The sequence below is a fragment of the Buteo buteo genome, chromosome 2 (genome assembly GCF_964188355.1).
Source record: "Buteo buteo chromosome 2, bButBut1.hap1.1, whole genome shotgun sequence".
NCBI classification, from domain to species: domain Eukaryota; kingdom Metazoa; phylum Chordata; class Aves; order Accipitriformes; family Accipitridae; genus Buteo; species Buteo buteo.
The window spans coordinates 45,747,163-45,766,924 of NC_134172.1; the positions used below are offsets into that span (position 1 = coordinate 45,747,163).

Genomic DNA, 19,762 nt, shown 5'->3' on the forward strand with positions numbered 1-19,762 from the left:
GTCATTCGAGGCATTACTGTAACTGGGGAGCTGAAAAAGTACTTTGTCATCTGCTTTCTGCCTTCATTTAACCAGTATCACCAGAATTCCTCTGCAACAGGTAGTGTGATGGGATGGATGTTGTCCATTGACTAATGTGGAAAATGGACTCTTTTGGCATCAGTCTTTGGTGGTTAACAACTTTCTGATAAAATAAAGTGCCCTGAAAAGGCACAGTAGCAATAGGCCAGTGATGAATACCCTCTGTAGACCAGCCAGCGTGCAGGGCAGTGACCGTGCAAGCCTCTCCCCTCTGTGCCATCAGTGCTCTTCACCTTGGAGCTAACCTGTGGGGATGCAGCCGTGGGGATGCATCCCCCCACCTTTTGCAATCCTTGCGAAGGCTGTTGGACATCAACAGTTGTGGTAATGTATTTTTGCGATGGAGAGTTTCTCTGTGAGTAGCTGATGCCTGGACATAACTGAACAGCTGTAGCTTGATAATGACTTTCAGTCCCAGCAATGACCGAACCTGGTGACCCAGCATTGAGGCTCTCTATTCTATTACCAGTCCTCTGAGCCACTCTGTTCCCCCCATGTACTTTCAACATATTTAACATGTTACAGCTGTGCTCACTGCTATACAATAGTTAAGAGGGCTGCCAGCATTTCCAGTATGAACTCATATTTTAAGGATAATAACTCAGCTGTAAAAATGTGCTCCAGGCTGAAACTGGAGGAAGATCTCAGCCCAAGAGTGACTTTATCTGGACAAAAAAAGGGAAAATATATCAATTTAGTCATTCTTAATCGGTACAGATATATTAGAAAGTAAGTAATCCTTGCCGGATCAGTTATTTAATTTTTCTTCTTTTAGATTAATAATAGCCAAAATCTACTCCTTTTTGAACTTTTCACATCTACTTTTTAGACTAGCTGGACCACTTGCACAATGAAGTTTTACTCAGAAGGGTCAGTTTGAAAGTGCTTTTCCTCAATATTTTCACCTTCCTTTAAAAGACAATAAAGTGTGGAGCAAAGCAGACTTAAGCTAGCCATTTTCTATTATTTACTTCAAATCTGCTCAGCATGAATCAAGAGGTAAAATGTTTCCTTTTCTTGATTAATTTGGACTGGAGTGTGTGATCAAAACCACCTGTTCTCTTACAGCCTACAATGGTGATGACCTGGGCTATACCCCCAGTCTGAACGCTTGTGGACCTGGGAAAGTTCAGATGTTGATCCAGACCCATCCCAGAGACCAGACCAGCTCCTGAGTCCTCTATATATATCACACAGTTTGTAAAGCATTTAGAGGTCTTTAGTAGAAGGGAGATTTATAATAGTCAAGTATTTATTTTAATACATAGGCTGGTTTTACTGGAAGTACCTTAAAGTAAATGAGAACTTAAAATATCACATCTTTAATTACAAAATGCATTCACCCTCTATAGACTCCTATTTTTGGACTATTGACACAAAACTGAGGGCTTGAATTTGATTTCATTTACATCAGTTGTACCTTCACTGATTTAAACGTGGTTACCTTTGAAGTACATGTCCTGTGTGCTTGCTGCCATTGGCTTTTAGAAAGCTTTTAGCAATGGCTAAAAGAAGCTTTACTGGCTTCTTGTGGTCTCGTGCATCAGGGACAGAATTTTTAGGTAAGGACATTTTTGCAGCTGCAGTTTCTCCAGATTGTGCCTATATTATTAGTTGTTCAAAACAATGGAAAAGTGCACAGGTGACACTGAGGACATCATCCAAGGATGGTGGAGTTGTCCAGGTGCAGCAAAATCCGTGTGTTGGTGGCAGTTGGCTTGTACAGAGTCGAGTCCAAGCAGCAATTGGTTTGATTAGAGTCAGAAAAACCATAGTTAAAATTTGTAAAGGCTTGAATGAGGCATAGGCTTACATTACTTTTAATGATGGAATATAAGGTAAGAAGGCACTACTGAAAGTATGTGCCTCAGTCTCGGTTTTGAGGTCTGTCACCAAGCTGGCACTGCCGGGTAGCCAGCTTTAACCAGTCAAAGGACAAATCCCAGTACAGAACGGAGTGGATTTCACCCATAGCCTCCCTTGAGGTGTTATGAGTCCAGAAAATGAAGTGCAATTTGGGATCTGGGGCAGGGCATTTAGGCTGTGAAAACTTGTGCTTTTAAATGAGAGGAAAGGCAGGGCTGGAATAGTTTTCTTTCCATTACTGTGTGAGAAAGGAGTTTGTTTAACATAAAAGATTAAAAATCTAACAGAACATGACAGAGACAGATTTCTGTATTTGTCCCCTCTAATAAGGAGACATTTCTAGATTTCAAGATCAGAATGAACCACTGTGATCTAGAACTGAATTGATACATAACATGAACCATGGCTTAGTACAGAATTTCCCCCCATCTATCAACTTCAAGTCTAAAATCTGTTACTGAACGGTAGCATATCTTTAGAAAAACATCCTTACCCACTCAGGGTTTCATTTCTAGCATCTTCTGCTATCTGTCTTTCCTAATAGGTAGGATAAGAAGGATTCCTGAGAAAATGATGTGGGTATTACTGCCCCTCCTCAGCCTTCCAGAACTTTTAAATTCAGAAAATGGGATGGAGAGGGAAAGGACATAATTTTCTCACCCTCCATACCTTTAATCTTCCTTTGTGCAAGAGCTGCACAAAAAGGAGTTTAGACATAGGCAGCAGATGACAGTGCTCCATAGTGTGCTCTCATGGAGGATGGACGTTGGGTTTGTAGCTGAATTCGAGAGTGATGCAGCAACATCAGCCTCAGCATTTCAAGGCGGCTCTCTCCCCACCCCGTGCAGCTGGATACCTGGATTATGTGGCAGCCCCTGCATCAGTGTGGTTCTGAGGGTGCAGCTCAGATTTGGGCCTAGCCTAGGAGTTAGCTCTGATGCTCAAGAGTTACCTTTGGCTAGACATTGCAAGGGCCACCACACAGTCCATGAACAACTGTGACGCATTCTCACTTGTATTGACCATCGCTAATGAATTCTGGCTTGCAAGAGCCTATCTGATCTTGGAATTGCAGGGAGACATCCTGATGTCTACCCATCCCTTGACCATTCTTCCCATTGTCCTCTCAAGGATTAGGGATCTCACAGAGGAGCACTCCGCTGTCTGCCACCCTGGCACCTCAATATGTCTCCTTGGTGCTTCATTCAGTGATACCACCTCACTTTTCTGAAAGCTGAAGACATTTCGGATATTTCCATCTAAGCCTGGTTGTGATTAGGTCCTTCTAGTGTTGTGGAGTTAACACCATGCACAGCTATACCATTTTCCTCTGACTGCAGTTGTGTAGGATGTCATCTTGTCATCTTACCTCTTGGGGATACATAGGGTTATATTACCCACCTGCTTTTCTTTTGGGTTTGGTTTTTTTTTTTTCTCTTCTTGGTAGCCAGTTCCTGAGCATTTCTGATGCCTCTCAGTGTCAGTGTTTGTCCTTGTAATGAGTGAATCTTTTCATCCAGCATAGCCACTAGATTGCAGCTCACACAGCGCGAGTCCCTCCTGGCTTCGGGCAGGAAATGAAACACAGCACATCTGTTACAGATCACAGCTGCTGTCCTGTCACTGGCCGTTGGACTGTCAGGGCTAGAAGTTCATGTAGAAGAAACGTCACAGACATTTCCTCCCCAAACTCAGTTAGCCACTCTCTGTGCCTGGCAAATGACCTATGTACTAAATCTCACCAGAAAAGCAGACATCAACTGCGCAGTGTCTCAGATATTTGGTCTGATCAAATGTCTGCTGTCATTACTTCATGGAGACACAGACAGGCAGGGCTGCCTCACCTTGCCTGGAAGGCTTGAGACGCAGGGAGAGCCAAGGTCCTACCACATTAAACACGCCATACATGCTCTCATGGCACCAACCTGCTCTGGTCCTCTACAGCTAAGCACAAGCTCTGGAGGCAAATCATGCTGTTAGGCTTTTTTCATGTATTTTGAGTATATTTCCCTGACTAAAATAAAATAAGTGTTTACAGCTAATAACAGAAGCTGTTATGCATCGTTTATGAAAAGTTGCTCATAAATAAGAAGTTTAAAAACCTGTGACTGTTGTTTTTTGTTACTTTTGTCATAATAAACCCTGGACTGAGAGTTTCAAACATTAAAAAAAATTATCCACATGTTGAAAAAACAGTGTGGCCTGAGTTGGTGTAATAGAAATGGCAATATCATTTGTTTTCCCATATGCAGTTATAAGTGTGTATGTATGTGTATATATATATGTAAGATCAGACTATTGAGGATGCAAATATGGCATCCTTTTTGAAAGTTTCATTTGAACCCAGTAAGGCAGGGAAGTGAAAATTTAGGCTAAACACCAGTGCTGACTCATATTTTAATTGTGCTGTTTAATAATTTGCATTTTGCACCTTGTGAGAACTAGGATGTGCCATCAAGTCAATTTTCACGCCTGGTTATAGACATGAAGGGAGGGAATGCAGCAGAACTGTTTGGAGAGGAAATATTATTTGGATTTAGCTTTAATAGATGAAACACCATTCTAATGCGAAGAAAAAACCTAGTCCACGGGAAAGACACTCCTGATTCCCATTTATTAGTATGGCACATCAGCCACTGGGAGACAGGGGATGAAGGAATTAGTCCACATCAGAAAATATGTACAAGAACATAAACAGAATGGAATTGCCAAGCACAACACTTTAGCACGCATCACATACTAATTAGGTATAGATCAGGAGTTCTGTGCAGGAATTAAAGATTTGTTTTCACTAATAGTGTCAAGGTTTTGAAATCTGTGCATGTTTTGATATGCAGTAAAAAGACCTTTGGATATTTTTTGTGAAATCTGATCATGGGAAGGGCAGGAGAAGATTTGTTCTGTATATTCCAGTGGTTATGTCCTGGGCAAATCACAGCCCCTGTGTTTCCTTTTTGTCTTCTGGGGATGCTAAGCCTTATGTGAGCATTGTGAGGATGCTTTTGTTAGTGACGGCTGTTCTTGACAGAGCAAAAGCACTGTTACGTGGATTGGATATATAAAGCCAGCATACAGCCAAGTGCACTTATAAACTGAAGAGTAGGAAGAAAACAGAAGAAACGTGATCTCTTTTTCCCCTCTAGAATGTCAGAAGAGGGAGCAAGAGCTGCCTATGGCCTCTTTGCCTGCTCCAGCACTTGCTGGAACAAATGCCCCATTGCGACAGGTCATTTCCTAACCACTCTGGGCTCCTGCCTGTTAGGAGGCCCCAGCGAAACGACTCCTATACATTCAGGCACATAATACCAGAAAGTTTACTTTATTCCTGGGGCAAGTTAGAAAAGGGTATGAAAACTACTGTTTCTCTCACAGTCTAGAGAGAGCGCACAAGCTTGTGGTCCAGCCTGCATGTGCAGGCAGTAAGGGCAAAGATATAGCACGAGGTTCTCAAACTCTGCTTCAGAGTCCCTGTAGCAATTCAGGTATATTTTCCCTTCATAAATATTGTCCTTTTGTTCAATGGCCTTTCTATTGAGATATTATTTTGGGTGGAAAGATTTAAGTCACCATGCAAAAGTCACTTTGGGCACTGAGTGACAGGGGCAACTGTTTGTTTGCAACTGAAATGCTATCTCTTTCCTTCTTTTAAGTCCTTTTAGATTAACAGACAGTGGTATGCTATGAAACTTACTGTTTTTTCAACTCTGGTAGGAGCATAAACTACTGACATAATATCACAGTGGTACTCCCTGATGTAACACATTTATTAACTGATACCAATATAGTTGCAGGTGTTGCTTTATTTACTGCTTTAGTTGCACAGTTACTGATACAAAACTCTTTGTTGCATTACCTGTATTTTCTTTATCTCTTGATGTTCCCATTTCTATATCCTTTTAATCTGCATTTATACATGTAGGCTAATATTATCAAAAGCTGTATTTCAAACTAGGAGGCAGGACATACAGTAAAAGGCAAGAAGGACAATGGGAAAGAAACCATCAAAAACAGCTGTTGTAGGAAAGGCGGTGCATACACAAGGGTCACCTTTGTTCTTTATTTACCACCCTATATTTGGATTCTTCATCCTTTAAGACCAGTTACTTCTGGTTAGTAATTCTCTTGGACTTATGACATATACTTTCAGCTGAGGAAAGAAGTTCAAAAACATACAGAAAAAAATGAGAAAGGGAAAACAAATGTGTCCATTGCTCCAAGGAGATTCAACTAAGGTATGAAGGTGATGTCAGATAAGAATTTGAATTTATGCCAAAGAATAGAAATATTACAATATGAAGTTGTGGTTTAGTACTTGCTGTAGAAACAGGAGTTGGTGAAGGTCTGTATCAGGGTTTGTCCATTCCAAAATTAAAGCTGCTTTAATTTAGTGCAGGGTTTGGACTTACTGCTCACTTTACCCCATTTTTAGCAAGCTTTTAAATTCAACAATGTAATGAAATGAAACGAAATCCTAAGATTTGCAGAATATACGTTATTAGCTGATATTTGCTGGTCTTCTTCACAATACTCAAATCATGATTTAATCTCTGATCGGCTAGTAAGTGCCAAGACAATTGGTAACTTTCCATTGAGAAAGGGAAAATAGGTTTTCTTTGATTTTAAAATGTAATTGAATTTCATGGAATATTCAAAAAGTATTCCCAGCAGAGTTGATGACAGAGGGCAGAGAGGATTTCACAGCTACCTTTAATCTTCCTACTATAGTCGTGAAAGTTTTGCCACTTAACAGCCAGTTCAGACTACTTCACCAGGCTCACTGCTCTGACAAGGGGACCCTATTTTTACTGCTGCCTGTAAGAGGCAGCCCAAGGAGATGAGACAAGTCAATCTAGACAGAACAGTAAATCAATAGAAATATGGTCATCGTTTATTCAGTATGCAGAGAGAGTACATTTATCTGAAAAAAGTAAGCATGTTGGTTTTTTTGTATTAATTCTTGGTAGACATGTCTGTCTGATAAGTATAAGGAAAGTCGTCCTTTCACTCAGTTTAATAAAACCTCAAGAAGCAGCATGTTCTTGATAACATAAAGACATTCACTTGGTAGTATGGTAATAACTTTTCAGATGGAATGAAATATGGTGCCTATATGACTGCACAACGTGTCTGTAAACAAATCTGAAAACTAAGTTTGCTGCTTCAATGTTTATTGGCTTTACATTGGCCAGTATGTACAAAGTAGAATTTGTAAGCATGCTTAACTTGTTACAACTTCCTAAAGAAAGAAAAAGTAAACTGTAAAATAAGCAGATACTTACTGTAAGCTTTAATAACTATTTATTCAGCTGGTATTTGTGCCTTAAGTCCAATATCAGTATTAGAACACTGGAATAAAAGAGAAGCCTTTAATACAGTTCATTACTCTAGAAAGCTGGGACTAACTAATCCTTCCTCCCACTGGCCCCCAAGTGCATCTCTCAACTAGTGAACTCTCTGTTCCTAAAGCCCCCTAATACACTTTTTATTTCTGATGTCACTTTCCCACCCTTCAAGGCACATAAGGTGGCATGTGTCATTGCACCAACATAAACTTTATTTCTGCTCATGCCTTTTGGTATTGGCAAGTACTTAAAGATAGTTTACTTAATATAATAAACAGGCTGTATTTAGTGTCTTTCCTGTGATTTCAGTTTGTTGCCGTACAGGGAGTGTACAATGGTTGTAGTTGATAAAGTCAGGCTTCTTTCTTTGCAAGTGATAGACTAGAAAATATTCTGAAATAAATATGTTCACTTTCTTATATGAAAGGTATATCCATGTGGCTTAGAGCATTTTAAAACAGCAAGGTCTTTCAAATAAAGTGAAGAGGAATTAAAGTCTATATGTCAGTGAACTTGTCTTGGGTTTCTCACAGTGTTGCAAAAATTGTGCATTTTCTTCTGGATCATTGATCCCTTACCATTTGCTCTCTTAATCTTAATTTCTTTTAAAGCCACTATAGCATTGACAGAATTGTATGATGAGTCATAAGCCAATAGGATCATGCCAAATTTAAAAGTCATTATAGTAACCAGTTTCTTGCAGGAATTATAAAAAAAATAATCATACTGAGGCAACAGGGCAGACCTAAATAATTGGCAGGCCAACTACTTGTTTTGGCAAAGGGAGTGGCAAAAACCTCATCATAGTTTCTTCTACAGGTTTTTTCAACTAAGCTGGGCCTTCAGTAGTATTATGCCATGCTAAGATGTCTCTCTACACAGTTTACAAAGTCAGTAAAATCAGACATCCAAACAGATGAAGATGAAAAATCCGTTTGCTGTAGCCTTTGCCAGTCACCAAGTGGATGTTTATCAGGAAATACCTATTATAGGCTGAAAAGAATCAAATTACTTTTAATATGATGGCAACATCTGATGCAAGACATTGTCTTCTACAGCTAAATAAGTTGAATACAAACGGACTTGACAGCATGTATTATGAAATGCATTATGGTCTGGAGACTGGGTGTCGCCCTAACAACCAGACGATATTTCCTTAATTAAGTGTAATTTTTTCCCTATGTGATCACAAGAGGATTCTGCAAACTGATGAATTAATGGTCTGGCAAATGCATGTAATTCTCTGCTCTAGGTAACTGTCAGCTTCAAACATGTTAAGCTGTCTTAGGAAAGCTGCAAATACTTGATTTGTTTTCCCAACTTCTTTTCCTAATGTGTTAAACGGTTTATGTTTATATGTTTAGGGACTAGAATATATGTATTTTCTATTTAAAATTAATATGTTTACTGACTCTGAGCAATTTTTTTGTCCTTGATATATTTTTCTCACCAGTCCATATTTTTTTACATAGTTTATTTGCAAAACCTGTCTTGCTTACTTTTTCACTGAAAGACATTTGCTATCAGATTTTTCCACTGTGTCTGGCACTTGTGTTTGCTACACTAAATCATAAGACTTCCTTCACCACTGCCCCTTCTTCATTTCTAGGTTCCTGAATTTATGCACAGGAATAGCTATCAGTCTCTCACATCTGTAATCACAGCAAGTTCCTGCAACCATACCTTTGCAATAAACATCTTTGCAAAGAAAACTTGGTATTTTAAGGCTTTGGGATACCCTAAATTAATTGCAGCCACTACTGCTGGCAGTGCGGGGCTGCATGAAGCTGTGGTGCAGGTGTGACTGTGTGCTTACCCCATCACACATCACAAGTGGGAGCTCACCTTGTCTGTCATGGAAAGGCCTGAGGCCGTTCTCCATCTCTAGGCCAAAGGCGAAAATTGCTCATAGAGGGAACTGAGAAATGTTTATCAGTTGACAAATTTAGTTTGAGCGTTTATAGTTTGGTACAGTAAAATGTTGGTTTGTGGTGTGGATCATTCTGAGCATAAAGCTTACGATTTCTTACCATAAGTAAAAAGTGCAGGTGGATGTCCAAACCCTAAGACCTTGTCTGGCTGCGTGGTATCCCAGGCCACTGATTTCGAACATGCAGCAGGAACATCATTTTCCTTGGGCATAGTGCTACTTCAGACTCTTGCACTGTATCTACTATGCAGGGACTGCCGAATGGGCTGAATGAGTGTATGCCCTGCAGATTTGGTTTCAGACTCTTTCAGCAGAAGGGTAGATTTTTTTCAGCAAAAAGAGAGGAGCAGCAAGAGAAGAATGTCCTGTAAGGAAGAAAGAAGGGCTTTTTGAATAAAATATTAACTCTACTATGCTGAAAGAAATTTTGTAATGAAAGTTTGTGGCTATCTAGATGCGTAAGGACTCGTGCCGAGAAGGTTAGCACTGTGGTAGTTCATTAGAATGAGTTAATCGGTGGGTTAATCTTTGTAAACCAGTGCAAATTAATATAGCCAAGAAAGAGGCAAAAGTGTTGGCAAGTGTTGCAGGTTTGATACTTGCACACTGATCAGCTTGTTTTATAAGCATTTATTTGGAATCATGACAGATATTCTGTGGAGGCTAGTTTCTGTAATTTGCCAAATTTCTCTAGGGACTCTTGTCAGTGCAAGAAACGTAATCCACTGTGCGACATTAAACAAGCTGAGGGTATTACAAAAAGGACTAACCAAGCTGAGCCTACCTCCTCCTTACCATTGCATGCAAGTAATGAGTTCACTGCAGAATCGAATCTACACTTCTCAGATAGGATGGACATAGACAAAAAATTGCTGGGAGGTGAGAAAAAATTGAATTGGCACTTCCCCAGTATTTTTTATTTATATTTTTTTATTTGCAACTGAAAATTTGAAATATTTTGCTTCTAATCAGATCCTTGGCAATGCAGTCACATAGCTCTACATAAAGGCGAGACAGGCACTTAAGAACAGGTGTGCTTTGGGGTTTGGAACTAGTTTATTTTAAATTCCTGTTTATAGGTGGATTTTGTCAGTAATCGTGGTGGAAAAAATGTCAGTTTTCCTTTTTTTTTAAACAGATACATTCATCGACATTTTCCACTCTTTGTAGCAGATGTAATGTTGTGATTGTGCAAATTTATAATGTGTGCACACAAACATACATATGCACAAAGTAGAGCTATTATTTTATATGATGAAATAGCTGGAAATACTTCCTTATTTCACTGTCTGCAAGAAAAAGAGCAGACCACTCTGTTTCTCACTGATTTTCTCAAACCAACACAGGAAATAGCATTTTATACCATAGAACTGAAGAAAATCAACAATTCACTAAGGCATGAGGTTACCAACATGGGACCTTGGGGAGTCGGAGAGCAAAAACCAAGGAATATGAATGGCAAAGAAGCTTTCTCCAAAGCTTCTCTGGCATGTCTTTTGTTTAATTTTTGTTCAAAGTCTTGTTCTTGCTTTAGTTCATATGCTGTTTGTTATTAATGTCTTTGTTTTTAACGCAGAGAAGAAAAATGCTTTTAAATGCTGTGTATGTGTTTTAAATGGGTGTCACTACCAAACACACTGTCAATAGCTAGTCTTACTCAATCAGCTATAAAATGTCATGAGTAAGGGTTCTTAACTGAGACTTGAAAAATCCAAGATAATTACCATAATAGGTTGAAGATCTCAGAGACTGAAGGTTTTAGAAGTCAGAGAAAATTGGGGACATATGTGTTCTGTCTGTAAGATTGTTCTATATAAGAGATGGAAAAATAGAAATGACAGGCATTTTGCAATGTACAGTAGCATTCATCATAGAAAGAACATATGCATTTGTTTGTCAGAAGCAATGAAGTAAAAAATGACGCTTAATTGGAACTGACATAAAATGGCCTTATTAGGGGTACAAATAATATATGTGCATAGCTTGGTTGTCAATAGAACAAAACATATTTCCTCTGACAGATATATTAGTCTCTTTTAAGATTCGTGTCAAGTTTTCAGCCAGGTTCACTAATTTAGAGAATGCTGGGGTGTTTTTTTTAAAGTGAAATGTTGAAGTGTAAATGATGTGTGTTTGTAGGGTGCTGTGATAACACCAACAATGGACCACACTATGTCAATGCAGCCAGCAAGCATGATGGGCCCTCTGACCCAACAGATGAACCACCTTTCCTTGGGCACAACAGGAACGGTAAGATCATAGATTATACTATTTACATTCTATGTTGCAAAACATTTATTGCTTACTGAGTTTCTCAAGGTAATTTATTACTCCTGGGTTTTCAGTGCCTCGCCTTTTTGCAGTTTAATATTGCCGCGGTTTACTTTGTTTTTTCTCCATGTCCAGAGATGTCTGGCCCTGTCTGGGCAAACGTATCAAAGTGCCTTTCATCATGACCCAAACGTGATGTACTACACAAACGATATCCTCATATCGCTATGTCACACAAGCACGTATCTACAGATATATTTCTAAAACTATCATACAGTCAGCATTAGGTATTATAGAACAGAAATGACAAAGTAGTATGAGTAGTGAAACAGTAGGTCAACAAAACCTGCTCTGTACTTAGCAGGAATTATCTGTACTAATTCTCACGTAAATATGGACGTACTCCTCTATCAGTTTGTTTTTTAATGAGAAATTGTTTGCTTGTCAATCTAGAAAGTTTTATAGCACTGGGAAATGGGAGTTCTGGCTTCATGGTAGGATCCACTACTGACTTCTAAACCACAGCAGCCAGCCATACATAGTTTGCTTCAGGCTCAGAAATGTGATTTTGGTTCAAGGTCAGCTGTGTTTCTGGTATATTATATTTAAACATGCATATTTCAACAATCACTTTCTCTTTAAGCTGTATAAGTCAGACTCAATTAATTCCCCCAGAGTCAGAGAAAGGCAAAAAATACTTTCAATAAAAATGATTAAAACTCTCTGAGAAGCTCCTAAAATACAATGGCCTACACACAATATGTGGTGGTTTGATATGTGAATGTGTGCACACTACATATACATGTATATTTTTACAAAAACGCAGGCATAAAGATTATACTTTTATGTCTTTAGCACACATGCTCTTTACATAATAATTACGTGAAAGATCTATTAAGCACTTGTGAATTTTTCTTCTATTTCACCACTGCGCTACTTGATACTAATCTATAGGAACAGAGTTTTCCAACTTTGGTTGTGGGTGGTTTTTTTAGCTTGAATAAGGTACTGAATAAAGTTACATCTGTACAGAGTAATTTAACCCACTGCATTGGGTCTTATCTTCCTCTTCCTGATCCTCTTTTCTTCCTCTCCTTTTCTTCTTATCCGTTGAATTTAATTCTAACTCTAGTGTCTTTTCCCCCTTCTTTAAAAAAACTCTGTTAAGATCCAAGACTTCTGTATTTATTTCTGATGAAACTTAAATATGATGGTTTGTTGTTTATTCCTATTACTTTAAATGTTTCATTCAACAATCAAAAGAAATAGGAATTATATCTTAAAGTTAGTATCAGCATTTTTCCCCTCTGAAGACATGAAATTGAAGGAAATACTAGAACTAGTGAGAATTTCTGCATGTGTAATTTCTGTGATGCAAAAGTGTGTTTACAAATTAAGACAAGGAAGTGGAAAATTAATTCTGGTTGTGCTGCTGGGCAGCTCCTATGAATTTTTCCTTCTGTCTGTCACTTTCATTTCCATAACTCTACCAGACGTTGTCTTCCGCACTCGTTTTCTTGCCATCTTAATGCAAACTAGAAAATTCCCAGATAACATTCTCTTCTGACTTGAGACCACTATTACAATGCTCATAGTAACAAATCCACAGTAACAAATCCATTTGGGGAGGCAGGGGAAGGACTCCAAAAGGCAGTGGGTGATCTAGTGTGTGATAATAAGATCCTGAATTTATTTTACTGCAACTGAAAGAATATTTTTCCTTCCTTTTCCTAGCTCTTTACACAGTCATATCTTTTAAGGTCACAGCATTCCCTGATAACTTCTTGAAATACATTCAGAGGTACACCATATAGGTTTATGTTTACTATCTTTAAAACTCCTAACTCATTTACAGAAAACTTAAAGAGCAAGAAAAAGTAAATGATTAATGGGTGTTACAATATCCATAGGCTTTTCATAAATCTCAAATTACACCCTATTTTATCATGTACAGGATTTCTCTTTGGTAAAAACGCCATAAGCACCATATTCAGTTAAAGTCCTCATGCAAGCAGGATAATCATGGAGGTCATCAGGAATTCCTCCTGTCAGGAATTGAAGGAAGAACTTCAGGATTTGGGCTGCCAGTAGCAGTTTTGTTGGATTTATCCATCCTGACTTGAAATCAAATTTTCCTAAAGTGTTCTGTTACAGAAAAAAAATGTGGGGAAAATGGACAACCTATTTAGAGATATGATTTATTTAGAGATATTTTTACTTCATTTATTCTGAAGTCTGAATTTCAGTCCAGAGAGAGGAGCATTGAGAGCATAATGCCGTGATGAACTGAGTCAAGTACAAACCATGCTACTGTGAGTACCTTAGCAGGACTAAGTTTTATGTGAGATATAAGATATGAACTATACATTTCTGTTACAAATATTTTTTTTAATTTTATCCTTAAAACTGTGCAACAAGGTGCCATAAAGAGCCACCAGCTATCTTTCAAGAAACCAACCAGATTTTTTTAAGCAAACAAGCCAAAAAAATCACAAACAGTTCTTCTCAGTGTTGGCTGTAACTCTGTCCCAATTTAATTTAAAAGCTTGCAATATGTAAAGCAGTTTTTATTAAAAGGCTCTCATACATTCATTTCCTTAGACAAACCATTTTGCTAATTAACATAACATATTTTCCAGCCAAAACAGACCTCTGTGGTCACTTAAGTGAGAGCTGACTTCAAACCCACATCTAAACTTGCCTGATTCAGGAAGAATGCTGGGTTTCTAAAATACTGCTTCAACAGAAAATCTATTCTCTAGCAAGTAAGCTAGAGAAATAGTATATGGGCCTATGCATGCCTCATATCTTGTGGGAATTACTCTGCCTTTTGATGCACTCTAAAAGATTAAAATACTCTGTCCAGGCTGGAGCCATTCCAGAGGAGAGACCCTTCACAGAGAAGCACGCTTTAGCCCTTCGGTGAGGCGAATTACCTGAGTAAGAGTGGCCTCTGCCAATTCCTGCTTCAACACCAAAAATTGGATTTGAGTTTTGATCTCTCAGCTCTGAAGCACATGTTAAAACCTGTCATGGTGTAACCCCAGCCAGCAAATAAGCACCACGCAGCCGCTCTATCGCTCCCCCTCCTCAACCGGACAGGGGAGAGAAAACAAAACAACCGGCTTGTGGGTCAAGATAAGTACAGGGAGAGATCACTCACCAATTACTGTCACGGGCAAAACAGATTTGACTTGGGGAAAATTAACTTAATTTATTGCCAATCAAGCCAGAGTAGGGTAATGAGAAATAAAACCAAATCTTAAAACACCTTCCCCCCACCCCTCCCTTCTTCCCAGGCACAGCTTCAGTCCCGAATTCTCTACCTACCCCCTGCAGCAGTGGTGCAGGGGGACTAGGAATGGGGGTTTGGGTCAGTTCATCACATGTTGTCTCTACTGCTCCTTCCTCCTCAGAGGGAGGGCTTCTCACTCTTCCCCTGCTCCAGTGTGGGGTGCCTCCCACGGGAGACAGTCCTCCAAGAAGTTCTCCAGTGTGGGTCCTTCCCATGGACTGCAGTTCTTCATGAACTGCTCCAGCATGGGTCCTTTGCACAGGCTGTAATCCTTCAGAAACAGACTCCTCCAGCGTTGTGTCCCTTGCACGGCGTGCAGTCCTTCAGGACCCCACAGGGTCACAAGTCCTGCCAGAATACCTGCTCCAGCGTGGGCTCCTCTCTCCACGGGTCCACAGGTCCTGCCAGGAGCCTGCTCCAGCGTGGGCTTCCCACAGGGTCAAGCCTCCTTCAGGCATCCACCTGCTCTGGCGTGGGGTCCTCCACGGGCTGCAGGTGGAGATCTGCTCCCCCGTGGACCTCCATGGGCTGCAGGGGGACAGCCTGCCTCACCAGGGTCTTCACCAGGGGCTGCAGGGAAATCTCTGCTCTGATTTTTTTCCCCTTCTTAAATAAGTTATCCCAGAGGTGCTACCACTGTCACTGATGGGCTCAGACTTGGCCAGCAGCAGGTTCGTCTTGGAGCCAGCTGGCATCGGCTCTGTCAGACATGGGAGAAGCTTCTAGCAGCTTCTCACAGAAGCCACCCCTGTAGCCTTCCTGCTACCAAAACCTTGCCATGCAAACCCAATACAAAATCCCATGGGAATTCGAGGGGCAGCTGCCTCCATCTCTGCCTGCACTTGATTATTTAGTCATGAGGCCAGGGGGGGCATTTCTGGCTAAGTGCTGGCAGGGCTGCTCACTTCCAGCGGGGAGCATCCAATTCAGCAGCCAAAATAGAGCAGTTTTCCTACAGCCCCACTCATCGCCAGCTGCCTTGCCCTTGTGCTGTGGGAAGCCTTCAGTTAAAGGCCCCAAAAAAGCACAAAGAACTTTGTTTAGGAAACCATTTGCAAGAATAGGAACAAGAAGTTTTCTTTCTCTCCACCCCCCACCCCCCCCCAAGAGTGTGTATTTAATTTTATTTTATTATCTTTTTTTAACATTTTTATTTCTTATCTATTATTGAATTGTCTACATAAAATCAGACATCTCTGCTATACTAAGCACTCCTCTAATCAGGAGGATGCCCTAACGCTGTCAAGATCCAAAGCCAAGTGAAAAGCTGCAAATCCATCTGTACTTGATATCACTGCCCACCTCACAACAACATACAGCTGCAGCAAGTATTCCAGCCCAAAGGACAGTACAGGGCACCAGGGGAAGAGAGGTGGTAATGTTCTGCATTTTGTGGCAACTCAATCCCCTGTTCATGTGCTGTGAAAGATTTTCATACAGCATTTGTATCTCCCTGTTACTGTGCTTTGTGCTTCATCCGCCAAGAACATAATTCCTTTCTGCCTTTATGAAAATCAAATTGATTTCTGCCAGTGAAAATATAGGTTATGTTACTGATGAATTGAGAGGCAAGTGTGCTGCTCTGATCACCTCCCCAAATATGCCTGAAATCTGGAGTTAAGCAGAGAATCTGCCAGAGGGGCGATTTCTGCCATATTTATATGTATATTTCATACAAACCTCTTCACTCAGAAAGAGCAGAAAGTATTTACATGGGTGCGCTGGCTATGGGGAAATATGTAAAGAAAACCTAAGCTTAAATTATGTCAAGATTACAGCAAAAAGGCGATAACTCTGAATGTTCTGATTAAGGCTGACAACCCAGCCTCAGCTCCTACAATTGTATTTAAATGAAATTTTAATGCCAGGAGGCATAATGTGAAGACAGACAACCAGTTTTAACCTTGACATTTTTCATTTGTTTACTATTTTATTATTATTTATTACAGTAAGTCTTGTTTTTCCTATGTAATATTCATCTACAATTAGGTCTGCTATTAAAAAATGTACCATAGAGGGAGAATAGAGTGAGTGAGTCTGTAAGGGTAGCATTGAAAAAGCAGCATTAGAATGTGTTTAATAATGTATGGAGGGTGGAATTGTTCCATTATCAGCTTGTCATTCAAAATGTTTCCGATAGAGCCATTGATCTGACACCTGTTTCGTGGTTTAATAAAGTTGTGACTGATGCCTGAATGGATATAATACAAAAACCTTTAGAAATATAAAAACTGAGGAGTCTGATCACTGCTTTCAGTCCCTGTTGCTCGGCTCCCTTTTACTGCAGTGCTTCCATGTTTGGCCATCCGTCAGCAGCAATAATCCATCTCTTCAGCGGGAAGAAGATTTGTTCTATTCTTCCTCTTCTGCTGCTCTTTCTTGAAGGAAGTTTTCTATTCTGCACTTCCTTGGTCTGGGTTTCTCTCCGCTCCCTGCTGTTAGCATCCATTTCACATACTACTTGGGTTCCAGTTTCATCCAATAGATTGAGGCAGCCTTTGTTAGTCCTCATTGGCAGAGGGGTAATTCCAGCTTTTTTCCCCTCTCTTTTGGAACTGCCTTACCATAGGCTTGTTTCATCTTAAACCTTTGAGGCCCACACCCATGGGAGAGTGAGTAGAAGCCAGGTTTCTTACTAAAACTGCTAGCTCAACTCTGCTGCTTAATTGTTCTTCACGCTTGCAGACAGTCCACTCAGCTTTCAGTTTCTAATTTAGATACGTAATAGGCAACTTACAAAATAAGCTCTCCATTGCACTTTTTAAACAAACAAACAAACAAACAAACAGAAACCTAAAAAAATTGTTTAATTGTTCTGGGTACCTCTGTATTAAAAATGCAGTCAGGTGGAAGAACTGCATTGACATAATGTGGGATTCTGCTGAAACTGCAAACCACCCTAACTCAGCTTTCCTGGTTTATAGTATCACCAGAAATCTCTCAGTGGAATAACAGGCTTGTTATACGGGTACATCAGTCTTATCTTTCACTTTGTTAGTTCCAGCAGAGCTTGATGATATCTCCAGAACCCTTCAATGGAACAACAAGCTTGTTATAAGTTTTTTATCTTTTATTTCCTTTGGATACTCCATGGTCACTGGTGGTTTAAAATGTCACCTAAAGGCCTCAGCAGAATAACTGCTTTGTTAGATAGGGTTGTTTTTTTCTTGTTTAATCTGCAATTCTATTTGCACATACTACAGCTACATGGAGCTGAAACATCATCGCATTCCCCTGGTGTTCAGATCCTTGTTCAAAAAGCACTCTCTGTTATTCTAATTGTATGTTGCAAGGTCCCTGGAGAGTTACAGGAGCAAAGTATCTTTGCAGTCTTGTGCCTTTCACGTTATCAGGTGTTAATCTTAAAGCTCTTTTATTTTATTTATTGACTGACTGTTTCAGTTACTGTTTGTGTGGAAAATATAGGACTGAACCCATTGCAAATGAAATTAGCTTAGTTCAGGCTGAAACTAAGATCATCCTTGTCCATTTACTCAGCCAAGGTCCAGGGCAAATGCAAGTGATTAACAACATGGAGCCATGTGGGCCAGGAGATCCATTTAAGGAGAAATTATTCTGGTTGGAAGGGAGAAGAACAGCATAAGCTCTCTCGAGATTTATAAAAAACAAGTAACTCCTCCTGCACCTTCCTTCCCAAACAGCCTCTTGAAAGGCAGCTCCAATTTGCCTGATACATAATTTGAGATAAAAAAGGGGCACTCAGTACAACTGAAAAGCACCAGATTCCAAGCAGTCAACAAGGAACAAGTAACTTTTTGATGAAGCATTTAATCAATTTGCAGAATTCACTGCCACTAAATAGTATTGAGACAAATAGGTTAGCAATCTTAAAAAAAATAGATTCAGCGTTTCTATGAAGAAACATTTGCAGGTGCAGCAGCAGCGTGGAAAAATTCTTAATTTGACACTATAGGCCAAATACCTGGTAGGGTGAACAAGGAAAGATGTGATCTTTTCCCTTTTTGGACCATCTTGAAGTCCCACAGACTCTTGTAAGAATTGGGGTGATCAGCCCTCGTGTAGAGGAGGCTTTTTCTAATCAGCTGTCTCAGCATGGGTTCCGCAGTCTACGTTTGACCATAGCTATGGTTACATGGTATTTTTGAATCAATTGAGTTTATAAAATCCCATTTCTGTGTGTTACCCCTTCTCTTCTGAACTCGGCTTTACTTTCCTACCATTTGTTGGTAGTGGTTTATTGTTTGCCTTTATGTGAAAGTGTGCATACCTTCAAAGCCACTGCCTGCCACAGGCAGAGAAGGGAAATGTAAAAGGAGAATAAACACAGATGGAGAGAATTCCATTTTTGGTTCAAGCAGCCCTTCATATGAGCCCAGCAAGTCAGTAGCTTTTATTCTGTGTTAAATTTTACTTTCACACGACACTTCCACAAATGAACAAGTGCTTTTGCCGAGGACTCCTTGCCTGTCTTTGAGGTATCAGCTACTGACTCAAAGCAACATTAGCCCAGATTCCCTTCAGAGTAAGACTCAACTCCCTGATTGTGGTGATAAAAAGTTAAATCAACACAAAGCAACAGTGATGGATCAGCAAAGCAAAAAGTATGAGCTACAAGAGCCATGACTAATATAACTTCATTTTCATCATCAGACAAATATCATTCATACAATTAATTTGCAGCTGACTTCCACATATCTGTGAACTAGAATATATAAAGGCTTGTTTCTCATATATTTTCTTACATATGACTGCTACAGTTCTACTTTGTGATTTCTAGAAGTGCTACCTGGTGATACTTTGAAGGACAATGGGAATATAGTTCAAAGCCACCTCTTCCAAAGCATGTTTGTTATTTAGTGATAGCCATGGTGATTCACCATTTTGCAATAGTGCATAGAAACTGAAAGCCATAAAACTTGTAGTATCTGGCATAGTGGTCTACAGCATATCCTCCCCCAAAAGGCTCACCTTTAGTCATAGTCTCAGCAATTTTTG

The 19,762-nt window shown here is 39.8% G+C and overlaps 1 protein-coding gene across 8 annotated transcripts in view; it reads left to right on the forward strand.

The window, feature by feature from the left end:
• The window catches only part of RBMS3 (RNA binding motif single stranded interacting protein 3), a 724,940-nt gene that overhangs the window by 674,673 nt on the left and 30,505 nt on the right, over nucleotides 1-19,762 (forward strand). For all 8 annotated transcript variants that reach the window (XM_075052929.1, XM_075052943.1, XM_075052937.1 and 5 more), the window contains one exon: nucleotides 11,359-11,469. In XM_075052929.1, coding sequence (XP_074909030.1) covers nucleotides 11,359-11,469 — 111 coding nt within the window. The remainder of the gene's footprint in view (nucleotides 1-11,358; nucleotides 11,470-19,762) is intronic.